The sequence below is a fragment of the Nannospalax galili genome, unplaced genomic scaffold (genome assembly GCF_000622305.1).
Source record: "Nannospalax galili isolate Female #2095 unplaced genomic scaffold, S.galili_v1.0 scaffold1138, whole genome shotgun sequence".
NCBI lineage: Eukaryota > Metazoa > Chordata > Mammalia > Rodentia > Spalacidae > Nannospalax > Nannospalax galili.
In genome coordinates, this window is record NW_008342297.1 from 2,225,176 (window position 1) to 2,240,465 (window position 15,290).

The 15,290-nt window shown below is 50.9% G+C and overlaps 1 protein-coding gene and 1 pseudogene across 3 annotated transcripts; both read left to right on the top strand.

The window, feature by feature from the left end:
* The first annotated feature begins 569 nt into the window (after nucleotides 1–569).
* LOC103738253 lies at nucleotides 570–998 on the top strand (annotated as a pseudogene).
* Nucleotides 999–2,505: 1,507 nt separating this feature from the next.
* On the top strand, nucleotides 2,506–11,198 carry Chrnd (cholinergic receptor nicotinic delta subunit). 3 transcript variants are annotated; one of them, XM_008838087.1, is made up of 12 exons: nucleotides 2,507–2,592; nucleotides 2,799–2,944; nucleotides 3,332–3,376; nucleotides 3,846–3,955; nucleotides 4,126–4,281; nucleotides 4,479–4,588; nucleotides 6,131–6,331; nucleotides 7,350–7,461; nucleotides 7,545–7,659; nucleotides 9,568–9,772; nucleotides 9,861–9,979; nucleotides 10,968–11,198. In XM_008838087.1, the coding sequence occupies exons 1-12, from the start codon at nucleotides 2,541–2,543 to the stop codon at nucleotides 11,148–11,150; spliced, it is 1,554 nt and encodes a 517-aa protein (XP_008836309.1). In that variant the 5' UTR covers nucleotides 2,507–2,540; the 3' UTR covers nucleotides 11,151–11,198. The 3 variants fall into 3 exon arrangements, with proteins under 3 accessions (XP_008836310.1, XP_008836309.1, XP_008836307.1); XM_008838085.1 differs by having other exon boundaries at nucleotides 2,541–2,592; nucleotides 2,790–2,944; nucleotides 10,968–11,150; XM_008838088.1 differs by lacking the exon at nucleotides 3,332–3,376 and having other exon boundaries at nucleotides 2,506–2,592.
* The last annotated feature ends 4,092 nt before the right edge of the window (nucleotides 11,199–15,290 follow it).

The window sequence follows — 15,290 nt, forward strand, 5'->3', positions numbered from 1 at the left end:
AGCCTCCAGAAATAGTTAGCAATGGCCACAAAGAAGCTGGGAGGAGCCAGGAGTGGTGACTTGTGTCTATGAGTTCAGCACTCTGAAACCCAAGGCAGGAGGATTGACATGAGTTCGAGGCCTTGCGGCCAGCATGAGCTACATAGTGAGTTACAGGGTAGTCTGGGTTACAGAGTGAGACCCTGTCTGAAGAAAAAAAGGTGGGGGGCTAGAGAGCTGGCTCAGAGGTAAGTGCTTGCTACACAAGCCTGAGGATCTGAGATAAGATCCCCAGTACCCACATAAAAGCCATGCATAGTACCTATAATCCCAGCCCTAGATAAGGAGGAAGACAATAGAGACAAGTAGATCCCAGTCTAGCTGAAGAGGTGAGGTCCAGGTTCAGTGAGGTCCAGGTTCAGATCCCAATAGAGACAAGTAGATCCCAGTCTAGCTGAAGAGGTGAGGTCCAGGTTCAGTGAGGGGTCCCTGTCTCAAAAAACAAGGCAGAGGGGTTCAACTGGATCCTGGCAGTAGCTATGGGCTCAGTTCTCCTGTGGCTCTCCTGTCTCCCATTCACTTCTGGAAACATGGTCTCTGGTGTGGCAGTCTCTGATGGTGTCAGCAACGTGTTCAGTGGCACAAAGGTTCACAAGCCCTCAATGCCAAAGAAAGTAAAGAAGCATTTCTGCCTGAGTGAGGATGAGAAAAACATCATCCTGAAGGACAGCTCCAAGATACTGGCAGGTGATGTTGACCAAACTGTGCTTAACCCTTTGGTCAAGATGCTATCAGCCAGGACTGCTGCTATACTCTACGATGCTACGTACAAGAACACAGAGCACAAAGAGGACCTGGTGTTCATCTTCTGGGCCCCTGAGAATAGCCCCCTTAAAAACAAAATGATCTATGTTCAAGCACAAATTACAAGTAGACTGCTATGGGGACCTCAAGGACCACTGCACCCTGGCACAAAGCTGGGCAGTAGCAGCATCTCCCTGGAGGGCAAGCCTTTGTGAGCTGCTTCCAGCCCCCTACCTAGAACATCTAGAAGTCCAGACTAGCACTTGGGTGCTGCAGCTGCTTCATTCCTGCCGGACCAGCCAAGCTTAGGGGATCTCAGGAGGGAGAGGGAAATCCCTTCACCCCAGTTGCCAAATAGTACTGTCCACCCCCTAGACCATCCTCCTCCCTCCATTCCTGACAGTCTGGCCTTCCCAAACTACTTTTGATCTGATTTCTCTTGGGCAAAGCAGACCAAGTTCCTCCAGGCACCTACTTTGAGGGGAGTACTATATTTTTTCAACAACACCCATGGTCCCACCAAGGATCACACTGCCAACTTCTAACCACAATAGTTACTCTATGCTTGCCTGTTTAGTTCTGTGTATAATTGGAACGTTGTGGAAATGTCCTTCTCCTAGGCTAGCTGTGTGTCCTCCCTTTTCTCTTGGTCTTAGCCACTCATGGAAGCAGGACCAGTAAGGGACCTTCACTTTAAAAAAAAAAAAAAAGCCATGGGCCAGTGAAATGAATAGTAAGTAGCCACCTGCTGCCAAGTCTGACAATCCGAGTTCGATTCCCGAGACCGAGATAGTGGGAGAGAACCGACTCCTGCAAGTTGTCCTCTGACTTCCACATGTGCAACTCGGAACTCGATAAATAAATAAATAAATAAGCAAGCAAACAAACAAATAAATAATTTAAAAGGCAATAATAAGTAGAAGGAAGAAACAAAAAAAAGAGAAAGAGCAGTGGCGAGCCAGCAAGATGGCTCAGCGGGTAAAAGTGCTTGCTGCATAAGCCTGAGGACTGGAGTTCAACTTCCAGAACCCACCATAGGAAGAAGAAACAATTCCTAAAAGTTTTGCTCTGCTTCCACACATGTGCCATGGCATGTCACACCCACATTTACACACCCACATATGTCATACATACGCACAATAAGTAAAATTTAAATTTAAAAAATAAGGTGAACAGCAATAGAGAAAGACACCCACTGTCAACCTCTGACCTTCACAGGCACACACACACACACACACACACACACACACACACACACACACACACACAGAGAAGAAACTGGAGGCTGGGCGACTGCTAAGTCCCCATTTGAATATATCTTTTACCTTCCAAGTGGCAGCAGCTGGCCTGCCTGTCACCAAGGCTGGGCGACTGCTAAGTCCCCATCTGAATATATCTTTTACCTTCCAAGTGGCAGCAGCTGGCCTGCCTGTCACCACCTCTATCCATGGTTACCAGAAACACACACACACACACACACACACACACACACACACACAAAACCATGTCTCCACCAATCCTCCCCTCCTGGCTAGCAGTAACAGCCCCTATCTGAGATCTCTGCCTCCTGTCCTTGGGTTCTTGCCCTAGCTGTCAATCCCCACCCCCTCACCACCTGCCTTGAAATATCAGATTGCATTTCCGGCTGCCTCTCCCCACCACCACCCCCAACCCTGCACCTGTTCCCTCTCCTGCCCACCCTCATTCCACAGCCAGCAGGCCAAGGGGAAGACAGAAGCTCCAGTCAGAGGTGTGGGATGGTGGGGCCTGTGCCCATACTGGGGCTGCTGGCCACCCTGGTTGTGTGTGGTAAGGATAGACATAACTCCCTCCCTAGGAGCCCTCTGTGCCTACCTGGGCCCCCCTCTACATGACCCACTCCCATTCTGCCCTTTCTGACCTCCACTCCCAGGGAACAACTCAACCCAATCCCAGGCTGACCCAGTGGGGCCTCAGGGCAATTTCCTTCCTGGGTCCAATGCCCAGCACCCTGTTCCCTTTCCCGACCCTCCCAGGCAGCTGGGGCCTGAATGAGGAGCAGCGGCTGATCCAGTACCTTTTCGTGGAGAAGGGTTACAACAAGGAACTCCGGCCGGCGGCCCACAAGCAGGACAAAGTGGATGTCGCGATGAGCCTCACCCTCTCCAACCTCATCTCCCTAGTGAGTGGGTCCTCCTGGGCCAGCCTGGGCTGGAGAGGGGAGGGAGGGACAGCTGCTCAAGGCCTCAGCCTGACCAGTGATAGCTCTCCTTCCCTGAGACATGCTCAGCCATTCTCCTCCATGCCTGATGGCCCTACAGGCGGGCAGCCATCCAAGGCTGTTGTCCCTGCCCTCCAGCGTCAGCACCAGTCCCCCACAACTCTCCTCAGCAACCTTCTGTCCTCTGTTCTCTAGACTGTCCACCTGCCCGAACGGGGTAGTCCAGCAGGTGCTGGCCTGCCCAGCTGCTGTGGTCCCCTGGGACTGGTTAGATTAGATGCCTGCTGACTGAGTTTAGGTGAAAGAGCTATGGGGACCTTTGGGGACGGCCTTTCTGTCTCATTACAGAAAGAAGTGGAGGAGACTCTTACCACCAACGTGTGGATAGATCACGTAAGGACACCCTGCTCAAGGCCCCAGACCCCTATGCTCACTTCTACTGGGGATCTTCAACCTGCTGTGGACACTCCTCCAGGAGAGCTTGACCCTCTCCACAGTGAAGTCTATCTGTCTAGGCCTCTGCTAGCTCTGAGGGCATCTCCAAGAGTATTAGGGTTCCCCTATGGAAAAACTGTCCCTCTGTCTCAATTTGCATTAGAATCCACTCCTCTAATAAAAGCATCAGAACTGTCAGAAGTTCATGTTGCCCTCAGCCCAGGATGGAAGCCCTTCAACCTCGGTTGTGTTATGTGTATCCTATACAACTATCTGTGACGGGCTTGAGTCCTTACTCTTTACCTGTCTCCCCCCAAATTTCTTTTGTCCCAACTTCCAGGCCTTGTTCAGTCTTCCCTAGAAAAGTGAGGGCCATGTGGATAGACAGTGGCAGAGCCCACTACTAATACAGATTTTGGGCTTCCAGGCCTGGATAGACAGCCGGCTACAGTGGGATGCCAATGACTTTGGGAACATCACTGTCCTACGCCTGCCCTCCGACATGGTGTGGTTACCTGAGATTGTGCTGGAGAACAAGTTGAGCAGAGCCCTCCTAGGCCTCCCTCCCTCATCCGGCATCTCTTCCCTACATTCTCAGCCTCCATCTCCAGCCCTAATCCCTGGCCTGCCCTTCCTCTTCTGCCTCCCACAGTCCTCCCAGTTCCAGCTGGCCAGGGCACACAGTGATCCTTGTCCCTATCTTCCAGCAATGATGGCTCCTTCCAGATTTCCTATTCCTGCAACGTGCTTGTCTATGACACTGGTGATGTGACCTGGCTGCCGCCTGCCATCTTCCGCTCTTCCTGTCCCATCTCAGTCACCTACTTCCCTTTCGACTGGCAGAACTGCTCCCTCAAATTCAGGTGTGCCCATCTCTCCAGGCCTCTCACCCAAGGGCCCCCTACCAGAGGCAGAAGGAAGTAAATGAAGCGCCCTCAGTGCCTTGGTCCTGTGCTGACCAGAGTCCCCTCCAGCCGTGGCCTTCCTTAACTAGCCTCTTCCCCAGTCAGAGGCCACAACCAGAGACTCTCGGTCACCCTCTGCCCACTGTTCTCCCCAGTTCACTCAAATACACAGCCAAGGAGATCACAATGAGCCTGAAGCAGGAGGAGGAGGATGGCCACGCCTACCCCATTGAGTGGATCATCATAGACCCTGAGGGCTTTACAGGTACTTCAGCAGTCACAGTGGGCTGGCACCACAGACACGCCAACATCTGTGGACCACACAGCCACACCAACACCTCATGCGCATGCAGCCGGGACATCAACGTGCACACAGATAGGGATAGATGGACAGATAGCCTATACACCCATACCTGCTACCCAGGAGACACGTGTGTACGGCAGAGCCTTGGAGGATGGATGTGGCTGACACAGGGGTGACTGAGCCTTCCTGCACTTAGAGGGGGGGGCGGGGTTGGTAGCTGAGGGTAGGCTGTGTCATGGATGGGTATGTCCCCACCAGCCCTATCTATGACCAGTTCAGATTCATGGGGGCGGGGGCCTGCTCAGCCCTGTCCAACAGAAGAGTACCATGTCTGCTGGTTTCAGGACAGGGACATTCTGGAAAGTAAGTTGTTTGTGTGTGTGTGTGTGTGTGTGTGTGTGTGTGTAAGTGCACCTGTGTCATGCAGTGCCTGTAGAGGTCAGAAGACGGCATCAGATCCGGTGGAACTGGAGTTAAGGACGGTTCGTAACTGCCATGTGGGTGCTGGGAATCGAACCCCAGTCCTCTGCAAGAGCAGCCAGTGTTCTTAACCACTGAGCCATCTCTCCAGCCTATGGAAGTAGGTTTTACACGCTCATCTGATGTTCTTCCTCAAGGAAGAGTGGCCAAGAAATGTCAATAGAGCTTTAATTTAACTTAGAAGACAAGATCAAAAGGACATGATGACAAACACACCTCTAATTTAAATATTCAGGAGGCAGAAGCAGAAGGATCACAGTAAGTTCAAGGCCAGCTTAATTTACATAGGGAGTTCTAGACCAGCCAATGCTGTATAGCAAGACCCTGTCTCAAAAAAACAAACAAAAAGCCAGTGTGGTGGCTCACACCTGTAGCGCCAGCAATCAAGAGACAGAGGTAGGAGAATTAGGATTTCAAAGGCATACTTGGCTACATAGTGATGCCAGCCTGAGCTACCAACTCAAGAACTGAGAGGATTTTTTTTAACTAAATTGTTGTGTGTACGATGTATGTGCATGGATGTCATGAATGCCATAGTTCGTGTGTGGAAGTCAAAGGACGACTTGTGGGAGCCAGTTTTCTCCCTACTATGGGGGTCCTGAGGGAATCCCCTCGGGCTCAGTAGCAGGCACTGTTACCCAGAGCCATCTCATTGGCCCCTGACAGCATTTTTTAATCTGTATAGAACCTACTTTTGGCTTGTGATATCTTTTTAGACAAAACATATTCCTTATTTGAACCCTATCTAGCTTCTGTTTCTTCCAGGGAGAAAAAAGAAACAGAAGAACCCAAAAAAATAGTCACAGAGAAAAACTTCCTCCTCATAGACTGAACCTACCAGCCCAACTCCCAGAGATAGACAGATGCCCACAGAGCCCAAGACCCTTCTAGGCCTCAGCTCTCTCAGACCACACCCTGGCCTGGCTCACTGCACCCAAGCTCCTCATTCTTCCCCAAGGCTCCTAAACCTCATAGACTCACCTTTCCCAGCCTGATCCCAAGCTGCCTCTGTGCTTCCCTCAGAGAATGGGGAATGGGAGATAGTGCACCGAGCAGCCAAGGTCAATGTGGACCCCAGTGTCCCGATGGACAGCACCAGCCACCAGGACATCACCTTCTACCTCATCATCCGCCGCAAGCCACTCTTCTACATCATCAACATCCTGATACCCTGCGTGCTCATCTCCTTCATGATCAACCTGGTCTTCTACCTGCCGGGCGATTGTGAGCCTTATGCCCCACCCCATTCTTGGGCCCCTTGGCAGCCTCTCCCAAAGCCACCCAGCACAGGCACTCCAGCCCTGCCCCTCTCTTCCTCTGAAAGCCACACGAGGGTCACTGATCCTGGAGTTCTTGGGGTGAGAGGAACAGACCTGAGGATAAGTCACCAGCTGAGGGAGGACTCACTTTATTGTTGTCATCCGCAATGGACAGGGCAAGGCCCTTCCTGGGTCCTACCAATGCTTCTCAGGAGGGTCTTCTCAAGGATGGAGAGAGAGAATGCTGGGCTGTCCTGGACTGTCCACTGTCAGGACAGAGATTGGGTTCATCATGGCGACCACAATGGACCTGGCACTCAGGAGGCCACTCGCTGCTGACCCAATAGGTTGATAAGAAAGCCAGAATAGGGGATAGGGCAGTACCATGAAAAGGCACTGCAAGTCCCAAAGACGAAGGCCACTTAGCCCTGCCTGTGGCAGACAGGGTGAAAACCATAGGACCCACAGGTTTGGGGGGTTAGCCAGGAAGAAGGCATTCCAGGCCATGGGGATGGAGGGCCCTAGAGGAAGATGGAGCTTGAAAGTAACTTGAAGTATAGGTGGGGCTTTATCAGGCAGCATGGTTGGGGAGCAGTGCCCAATGGTGTGAGGTGGGTACTGTGTACAGGCACTCAGACGGCACCGGGTTGGGGTCTTTGTGTTAGGAACTGCATGTTGGGGTTCCACTAGGATGCTCTGGAGCTTTCTGAGTGGCAGAGCTTGGGCGAATGTGCCAGTGTTTGTTGAGTACTTACCCAGTGCCATGCTTACATTTTGAGGAACAGGCACAGAGAGGTTGAGGCACTTGTAGAGGTCACCAGCTAGTAAGCTGTGGGGTCAGGATTTAAACCCTGGCACAGTAGTCCCATACCCTGCAGTGTTTACTGAGACACTGTGGCATTGTGAACAATGGGGGCAGACCCACCATGAAGGGGACCTGGTGGACTCCAGGTCTGAGCTTCCAGCTAGTTCTGACTCCCCAGGTGGAGAGAAGACCTCGGTGGCCATCTCCGTGCTCCTGGCCCAGTCTGTCTTCCTGCTGCTTATCTCTAAGAGGCTGCCCGCCACATCTATGGCCATTCCTCTGGTGGGCAAGTGAGTGGAACTCTGCCCAAACCCCACCCTGCCCATGCCCTCTGCCCTTCGTCCCCAGCTCCTGGTCCGGTGTGTTTCCACAGGTTCCTGCTCTTTGGCATGATACTGGTCACCATGGTTGTTGTAACCTGTGTCATTGTGCTCAACATCCACTTCCGAACACCCAGTACCCACGTGCTGTCTGAAAGGGTGAAGAAGGTGAGTTCTGACAATAACCAAAAGCTGGACACCACCTCTTGGTCAGGAGAAAGGTTAAGGGTCCTGGTTTGTGCTCAGCTGGACAGACACGTTGGCTGTAGAAGACCAATAAACCCCAGGTTTATTCCCAGCGTTCTGGAGTAGCCAAAGCCAATCTGTGATGACAGAAATTAGGGCATCAGTGGCTACCTGGGGAATGGGGGGTGGGGAAGAGGGCAGGCAGGAAGGAACTTTTGAGGGCAGCGTTCCATACTTATCTGTGGCAGTGACTAGTTATAAAAATTCATCCTGGTACACTTAAGGTTTGCTCATCCTGCCCCATGATGCTACAAGTAAAAGCAGGAAGCAGAGGTAGGGCGTGACTTAGTGACAGAGCACTTGCCTGGCATGTGTAAGGCCCTGGGTTCAAGCTCTTGCACCACAAAACTTAAAAATAAGAAGGTAAGTGGGTAGAGCACTGGGGGACAGGGTACTCAGGATAAGGCTGCCTTTTCTGGACCACTGCAGGGCCAGCAGAATGTTTTAGGACAGCTCGGGTTAGTTTTGCAACTCTTTTTTTAATGTGTGATTCTTTTTTAAATGTACTTGTTTTTATTTTGTACATATGACTGTTCAGCTGCATGCACTGCATGACTGTTTACCACTTTCACCCAATGCTTGCAGAGGCCAGAAGAGGGAATCAGAGCACCTGGGACTGGAGTTACAGAAGGTTACAAACTGCCATGTGGGTGCTGGGAACTGAACCAAGATCTGCAAGAGCAGCATGTGCACTTCACCCATGTGTCATCTCTCAAGTCCCTCCCCGCTCTTTTGAGACAGGGTCACACTCTGTAGCTCTAGCTGGCCCAGAACTCACAGTGAATCTGCCTGCCTCTGCCTCCTGGAGTACTGGGATTAAAGGCATCCACCACCACTTCTAGCTAGTTTTGCAGCTCTTTAATGGCTTTTTTCTTTAATTGCTTGAAAAGAGAGCCCACCATTTTGTGTTTTTATTTATTTAAGAGGGTCTTACTATGTGGCTCATAAAAGAAGAAGCATGCCTGGAAATATTAGCTCAGTGTGGTGGCTAAAACCTATAATCCTAGTGGGAGGATCAGAAGTTCAAGGTCATTCTTGAATGGCTCAGCCAGTTTGGAACTGGCTAGCCTAGGATACACGAGACCCTGTCTTAAGAAGAAGCCAGGTGTGGTAGCACACGCCTTTAATTCCAGGACTTGGGAGGTAGAGGTAGGCAGATCTCTGTGAGTTCAAGGCCAGCCTGGTCTACATGGTGAGTTCCAGGCCAGCTGAGGCTACAGAGATCCTGTCTCAAAAAAAAAAAAAAAAAAAAAAAAGAGGAGGAGGAGGAAGAGGAGGAGGAGCCTCTTCTGACCTAGGAGGAGGAGGAGGAAGAGGAAGGAAGGACGCTGGTATGGCAAGTGCGTGCCTCAAATTCTTAATCCTGCCTCAGCCTCCTGAAGGCTGGGATTACAAGAATTAACCACCATACCCAATTTCATTTTATTTTTAAGATTAATTTTCTTTTCTCTTTTTTTCTTTTTTTTGGGGGGGATGGGGTGGGGTGAGACAGGGTCTCATTATGTAGCCCTGGCTGGCCTAGAACTCACAGAGATCAGAGATGCATAAGTCCCTGCCTCCTGAGTGCTGGCCTCAAAGGCGTGTGCCAACACACCCAGCCAAGACTCATTTTCAATGACTAAGTTTGGCTCTGTGCTGTAAAGAGGGGCAGTTGAAAGCAACCAACATGCTCATCACTAGAGAATATGGGAGCCAGATGATGGGGTCAGACCGAGGAGCTAGCTGTGTGTGGCAGGCAGAGACAGACGCATAGACATTAGAATGTATAAATGTGTAAAGGTCACCCACATTTGTGCAATGGCTTGTCTTCTGTTCCCCTGGCTGCCAAAGATGTTCCTGGAGACCCTGCCCCGGCTCTTGCACATGTCCCGCCCAGCAGAGGAAGGTCCCAGCCCCAGCACCCTGATCCGGAGGAGCAGCTCCCTGGGCTACATCTCCAAAGCAGAGGAGTATTTCTCACTCAAGTCCCGGAGTGACCTCATGTTTGAGAAGCAGTCAGAGCGGCATGGGCTGGCCAGGCGCCTTACCACTGCACGTGGGTCCCGGGTAACCTTGTGGCTTGGCCCATGTGTGGGAGGTGGGCAGGGACAGGCATCACTCCTGCCTCTGGCCCATGTCCACAGGCCAGCCCCCAGCAAGCTCTGAACAAGCCCAGCAGGAACTTTTCAGTGAGTTGAAGCCAGCTGTGGATGGAGCAAATTTCATTGTCAACCATATGAGGGACCAAAACAGCTACAATGAGGTGAGTGGACCTGGGCTCATCACAGACACCGGGGTTCAGAGTCCTATCTTAAGGGGACAAAGTTCCCTCTACATACACGTACCTACTTATATGAAAGAGTACATGTGGGCAAGGTTCCCCAGACATGATTTCTTGGGGATGGAGAATTCCTACATGAAACCCCATAGCAGCATGCTGGGCCAGGCACACACTCTGGGGCACTCACAGCCCCACCCCCAGGCCACATTCTAAGCATCCCTAAGGGTCTCTTCTTTCTGCCCAGCTCCAAGCCTGATACTTTAGACAATACCCAATGTTTATTTTACTTACTTTTTTGAACTCAGGGTCTTACACATGCTAGGCAGGGACTCTGCCACTAAGTCCCACCCTGAGTTGAGCATCAGAGTCCAGCACCAGACCTTTAAAAGGCCGCCATGCTTGCTTGTCTCCTTTTTTAATGTGTCTGAATGTTTAGCCTGCATGCATGTAAGTGCACCATGTGCATACAATGCCCACAGAAGTCAGAAGGAGACATTGAATCTTCTGGAACTGGAGTTATGGACTGTTGTGAGCTGCCATGTGGGTGCTGGGAATCAAGCCTGGGTCCTTTGCAAGAGCAGCCAGTGTTTCTAACCATTGAGCCATCTCTCCAGCCCCCTTGGTTGTCTACTCTTAAGCAACATGTTACAGTTCTCCAGTGTGTTCTCCTGTTCACACCCAAGTAGGAGCAGCCCTGAATGGCTGGGAGGGCCGAAGAGAGGAATGGGGTCCCCAGCCTCTTGGAGACAGACACAACACAATGTCCAACTGTGCATGTAGCACAATGGCCTGGGCCCCTGCTGGGGACAATGGCAGCCTGTCTTGACCCATCCCTGCCGTCAGCCTGAGGTGGCTCCCACAGATACTGAGGCCAGACCTCTGATTCCACTGCTGGGCCCTAGTTGTGGGGTATGAGTCTGCAGTCTGAGGACTGCCCCCCTCACTCCATGGTGCCTGACCCTACTTCTAGGAGAAGGACAACTGGAACCAGGTGGCCCGCACAGTGGATCGCCTCTGCCTGTTTGTGGTGACACCCATCATGGTGGTAGGCACAGCCTGGATCTTCCTGCAAGGTGTCTACAACCAGCCCCCACCTCAGCCTTTCCCTGGGGACCCCTTTTCCTACAATGAGCAGGACAGGCGCTTCATCTAGAGCAGGCCTGAGTGGGCAGCCAGGCAGTCAGGGGTTGGGGAACAGCAGTTAGGTCCTGTCCTTGAGCTTCGGCCCAGCTAGTGCTATGAAACTGGGCTGAGGTCAAGGTAAGGAGCAGTTCCTTTCTCAATAAGACACTTTGGGTGGGCTGAGAGTGGACATGGCAGGAGGGGCCCCTAAAGATGTGGGGAGAGAAAGGGGGCTTGCTCAGGGGCCAGGAAGGTGATCTTGGGACTGGTTTCTTGGGAAGAGCACTGTAAGGGGTTGCACAGTCGGAGCCTCCTCTCTGCCTCACCCCCTTCCAGGGCAGGTCAGAATCTTCATGGTTCCTTGCCATCCTCCCCCCACCCATCCCTCAAACTCAGGCTGCCAAGGCCCACCTAGCACCCCAGAAGGGGATGCCTCCCTCTCCAGGCCCCTGAGGAGGGAGGTTTTCTGTAGTGTGGGAACAGCACTGTCCACAGTGTCATCTGCCAGCCCTTGATATCTTGGCTACTGTCTGGGTCCCTCAAGATTGGCATCCATCAAGGCCCTACCCAGCCCCCTTAAGGTGCCCCCACACCAAATCCCTCCTCTTCATCCCCAAACTCTCCAAACTAGGATTGCCTTGCAATATTTGAGATATAGTTACATTAAAGAATTATTTGTTGTTTATCTGAAATTCAAATTTAAATGTATACCCAGTCCTTTTTTTTAAATTTTATTTTACATGTTTGAGTGTTTTGCCTACATGTATGTAAATGCACCTGTGTTGTGTAATGCCTGTGGAGGCCAGAAAAAGGTGTTGGGTCCCCTGAAACTGGAGTTATGGACAGTTGTTAGCCGTCATGTGGGTGCTGGGAACTGAGCCTAGCTCTTCTAGAAGAGCATCTAGTGCTCTTAACTGCTGAGCCATCTCTCCAGCCAATATACCAAGTCTTTTTACTGTCTAAAGCTGTCAGTCAAACCTACCCTAAAGGGAGCAGGCACTCAGTCCTATCCCAAGTCCTATCAAGTGAAGACATGGTCACAGGAGGGAGGCTAAGCCTGTGGGGAGCCTACAAAGCCTACCTTGACTTACATGCTGGGCAGTCCCTGCCACTCTGTGCAAGGAGTAGAATGAGGCAGAAGTGATGCTATGTTCCCTTGAAGACCAGGCCGTGAGACACTGGTTCCTGCCTCACACTCTCCCACTCACTTTGGGAAGCTAGCTGCAGTGTTGAAGCTCTGCAGGAGAAGCCACCTGGCAACAGCCACATGGGTCAACTGGGAAGTAACCTCCAGATGAGAGCTGAGCTGTTTCTGGGTCTGCACCCTCAGAAGCTGTGGGAGATAATAAATGTGTTTTAGGTCACAGAGTTTGGACTCATTTGTTTTACTAGTGGTACAGTCCTCGATGAACCACAAATTTCATCTTAGCTTTGGTTTCTCTAAATCATTTTTTCCCTTTTATGGGGCTGGGGATGGAACCCATGACCCTGCACATGCTGGGCTAGGGCTCCTGCCAGCACCCCCAGCCCTTGGCTTCATTTTCCTCCCTGTATTAGGCATATGCAGTAAGCCCCATTTACAGGTGGTTGTGAACATTGAATTTGCTAATAGGAGTAAAGGTACCTGTATTCTGGAAACTTAAGGGGTGCTTTCTTAGCCCAGTTTTCACTTGGTCACAAAAGACCCGTCTGAGGGGCTTGTGCCAGGGCTCCTGCATCCAAGCCCAGCATCTGACAGAAAGAAGGCAAGAACAGAGGAAGGGGGATGACTACTCATCTTGCTGTATAGATGGAAGGCCTTCACACCTCAAACCATTTTCCCAGGGGAAAGGGGTGACGTCATTAGCTCTGACAGACAGCAGGTAAGGTTTTGAATATGTGACTGAGAAAAAAAGAAAACCCATCTCAACCCCAAACCTAGTTATGTCCAGAATGAACTGTCTACAAATTCAAGGTGTGATTCAGGGAAAGCAACTCAGCCTTCACTCATGCCGGACAAGCAGGGAGTCCAGGACTCTCCCGAACACCTAACCATCCCTGCAACATGTCCTTTCTAGAACCCTCCACCATGCTGACAACCTGAGTTTGATCCCAGGAGCCAATATAAAGATGGAGGGAGAGAACCAACTTTACAATGCTGTTGTCTGATCTACACACACGCACACACACACACACACACACACACACACACACGCACACAGTGGCATATGCACCCCCTCCCCCTGGTAATAAAATAAGCTTTTATAAAGCTTGCTCATGAACCCCTGCAGCATCTCATTGGTCAAATCCCTACATGATTACATATACTTGTAAGAGAGCCTGGAAAATAAAATCAGTCCTCCACAGCTGCAGGTTCAACATCTGAAGATTCACCCAGCCGTAGATGGAAAATATGTGGGAGAAAAACGTGTGTCAGACTGTACATGGATAGACATTTTCTTGTCATTTTCCACCAACCAATAAAGCCTGATAACTATTTGCATCGCATTGATACTGCATTAAGAATAAGTAGGGGCTGGAGAGATGGCTCAGCAGTTAAAGAACACTGGTTGTTCTTGCAGAAGAACCAGGCCAACATGGCAGCTAACAACTGTCTGTAACTCCAGTCCCAGGGGATCCGACAGCCTCTTCTGACCTCTGCGGGCATTGCATGACATGGGTGCACTTACCTATATACAGGCAATACACGCATACACATAAAGTAAAAATAATAAAAATTTTAAAAAAAGAAAGCTGGGCGTGGTGGCGCACGCCTGTAGTCCCAGCACTTGGGAGGCAGAGGCAGGCGGATCTCTGTGAGTTCAAGGCCAGCCTGGTCTACATAGTGAGTTCCAGGACAGCTGGGGCTACAGGGAGACCCTGCTTCAAAAAGACAAAAAAAAAATTTTTTTTAAAAAGAATGATAAGTCACCTGAACATGCACTACAGCACGCAGGATTAGGCAGGTTCTGTGCAAACACTGCACCATTTTACAAGAGACACTGGAGCATCAGTAGATGTTGGTATCTGAGGAGGTCCTGGAACTGACTCCCCATAGATTCTGAGGGGTGACATAGTTTAGCTTTTCCAGCCTTTGTAACAGGTGGTGGCAAAAGAGAAACATCTGGAACTAAGAGTGACAGTCACACATGCTTTTCTCGGAGTGAGTCCCACCCGTCCACTCTGGACCCTCCTAGGAGCCTCCACCTTTCCAAGGTGACTCGCCCTGCAAAAATGCCAAGCAGACTCCCAGTCCTCGCTGCTCTGGAGCCCAGCGGGAGGGGGAACAAACAGGGATGAAAGTCTTCACATGGAGGGAGGCACGCCAGTGCATGACAGAGGGGAAAGCCGTTTGACATTGTCCTTTTTTCTCTCTCTGACACTGGAGGGAAGGAAAGGGACAATGGGGAGGTGGGTGTAAGGGAATGACAGAGGACCACTGCTCACTCCACTTCCTGACTGTTAGAGGTCGTTACTGCTCTTTGGCGAGGTGGCTGGAGAGGAGCCAAGGCACTGATATGCAAATCAGAGTAGGAATTCTGTCTAGGGGACACACCAGAAATGACTGAAGAAGACAGATGCCACCATTGTCTTCTCCCTGCCCCCACCCATGGAGTCCTAGTAGGACAGGAGAGACTTGAGGCCCTGCAGGGGGTTGGGTTCTAAGCCTGACTTCCAGTTTCTAAAACATACTACCATGCTATAGACATCATCTTCTGGGGCCAGGATTCGCTTTCCTTGACACTCAGAGGCTTCAATTTCCCGGCCCTTCCTGGGGCAGCTAGCTACCTGTGTGGTGACACTTATGGGCCACATACTGACCCATGCTAATCAGTATGCTTGAAATAGATGACCACAAGCAGGTGACCCAAGTATTGACACAGCCAGCAGCAAGGTCCTGTTTCCATATCTGCCTCAGTCCCATCCTTTGATGGTCACAAGCCATGAAGTAGATGGGGCTTGACCCTGTGGATCTCCTCTTCTGGCTCTAGGGGATACAGCCTCAAGTCTGGTGGGCCTGCCCCCGTGTGTCCTGAGTCCTTCCATGCAGCTTGACACATTCTGAGTCTCCCCAGCCTAATCCTGAGTCTGCCATTGTCAGATACTTTTTTTTTTTTTTTTTTTTTGTTTTTTTTGATAGGAACTTGGCATTTTTGTTTTTGACAATCTTGTAAATAAGTTTTTTTTTTTG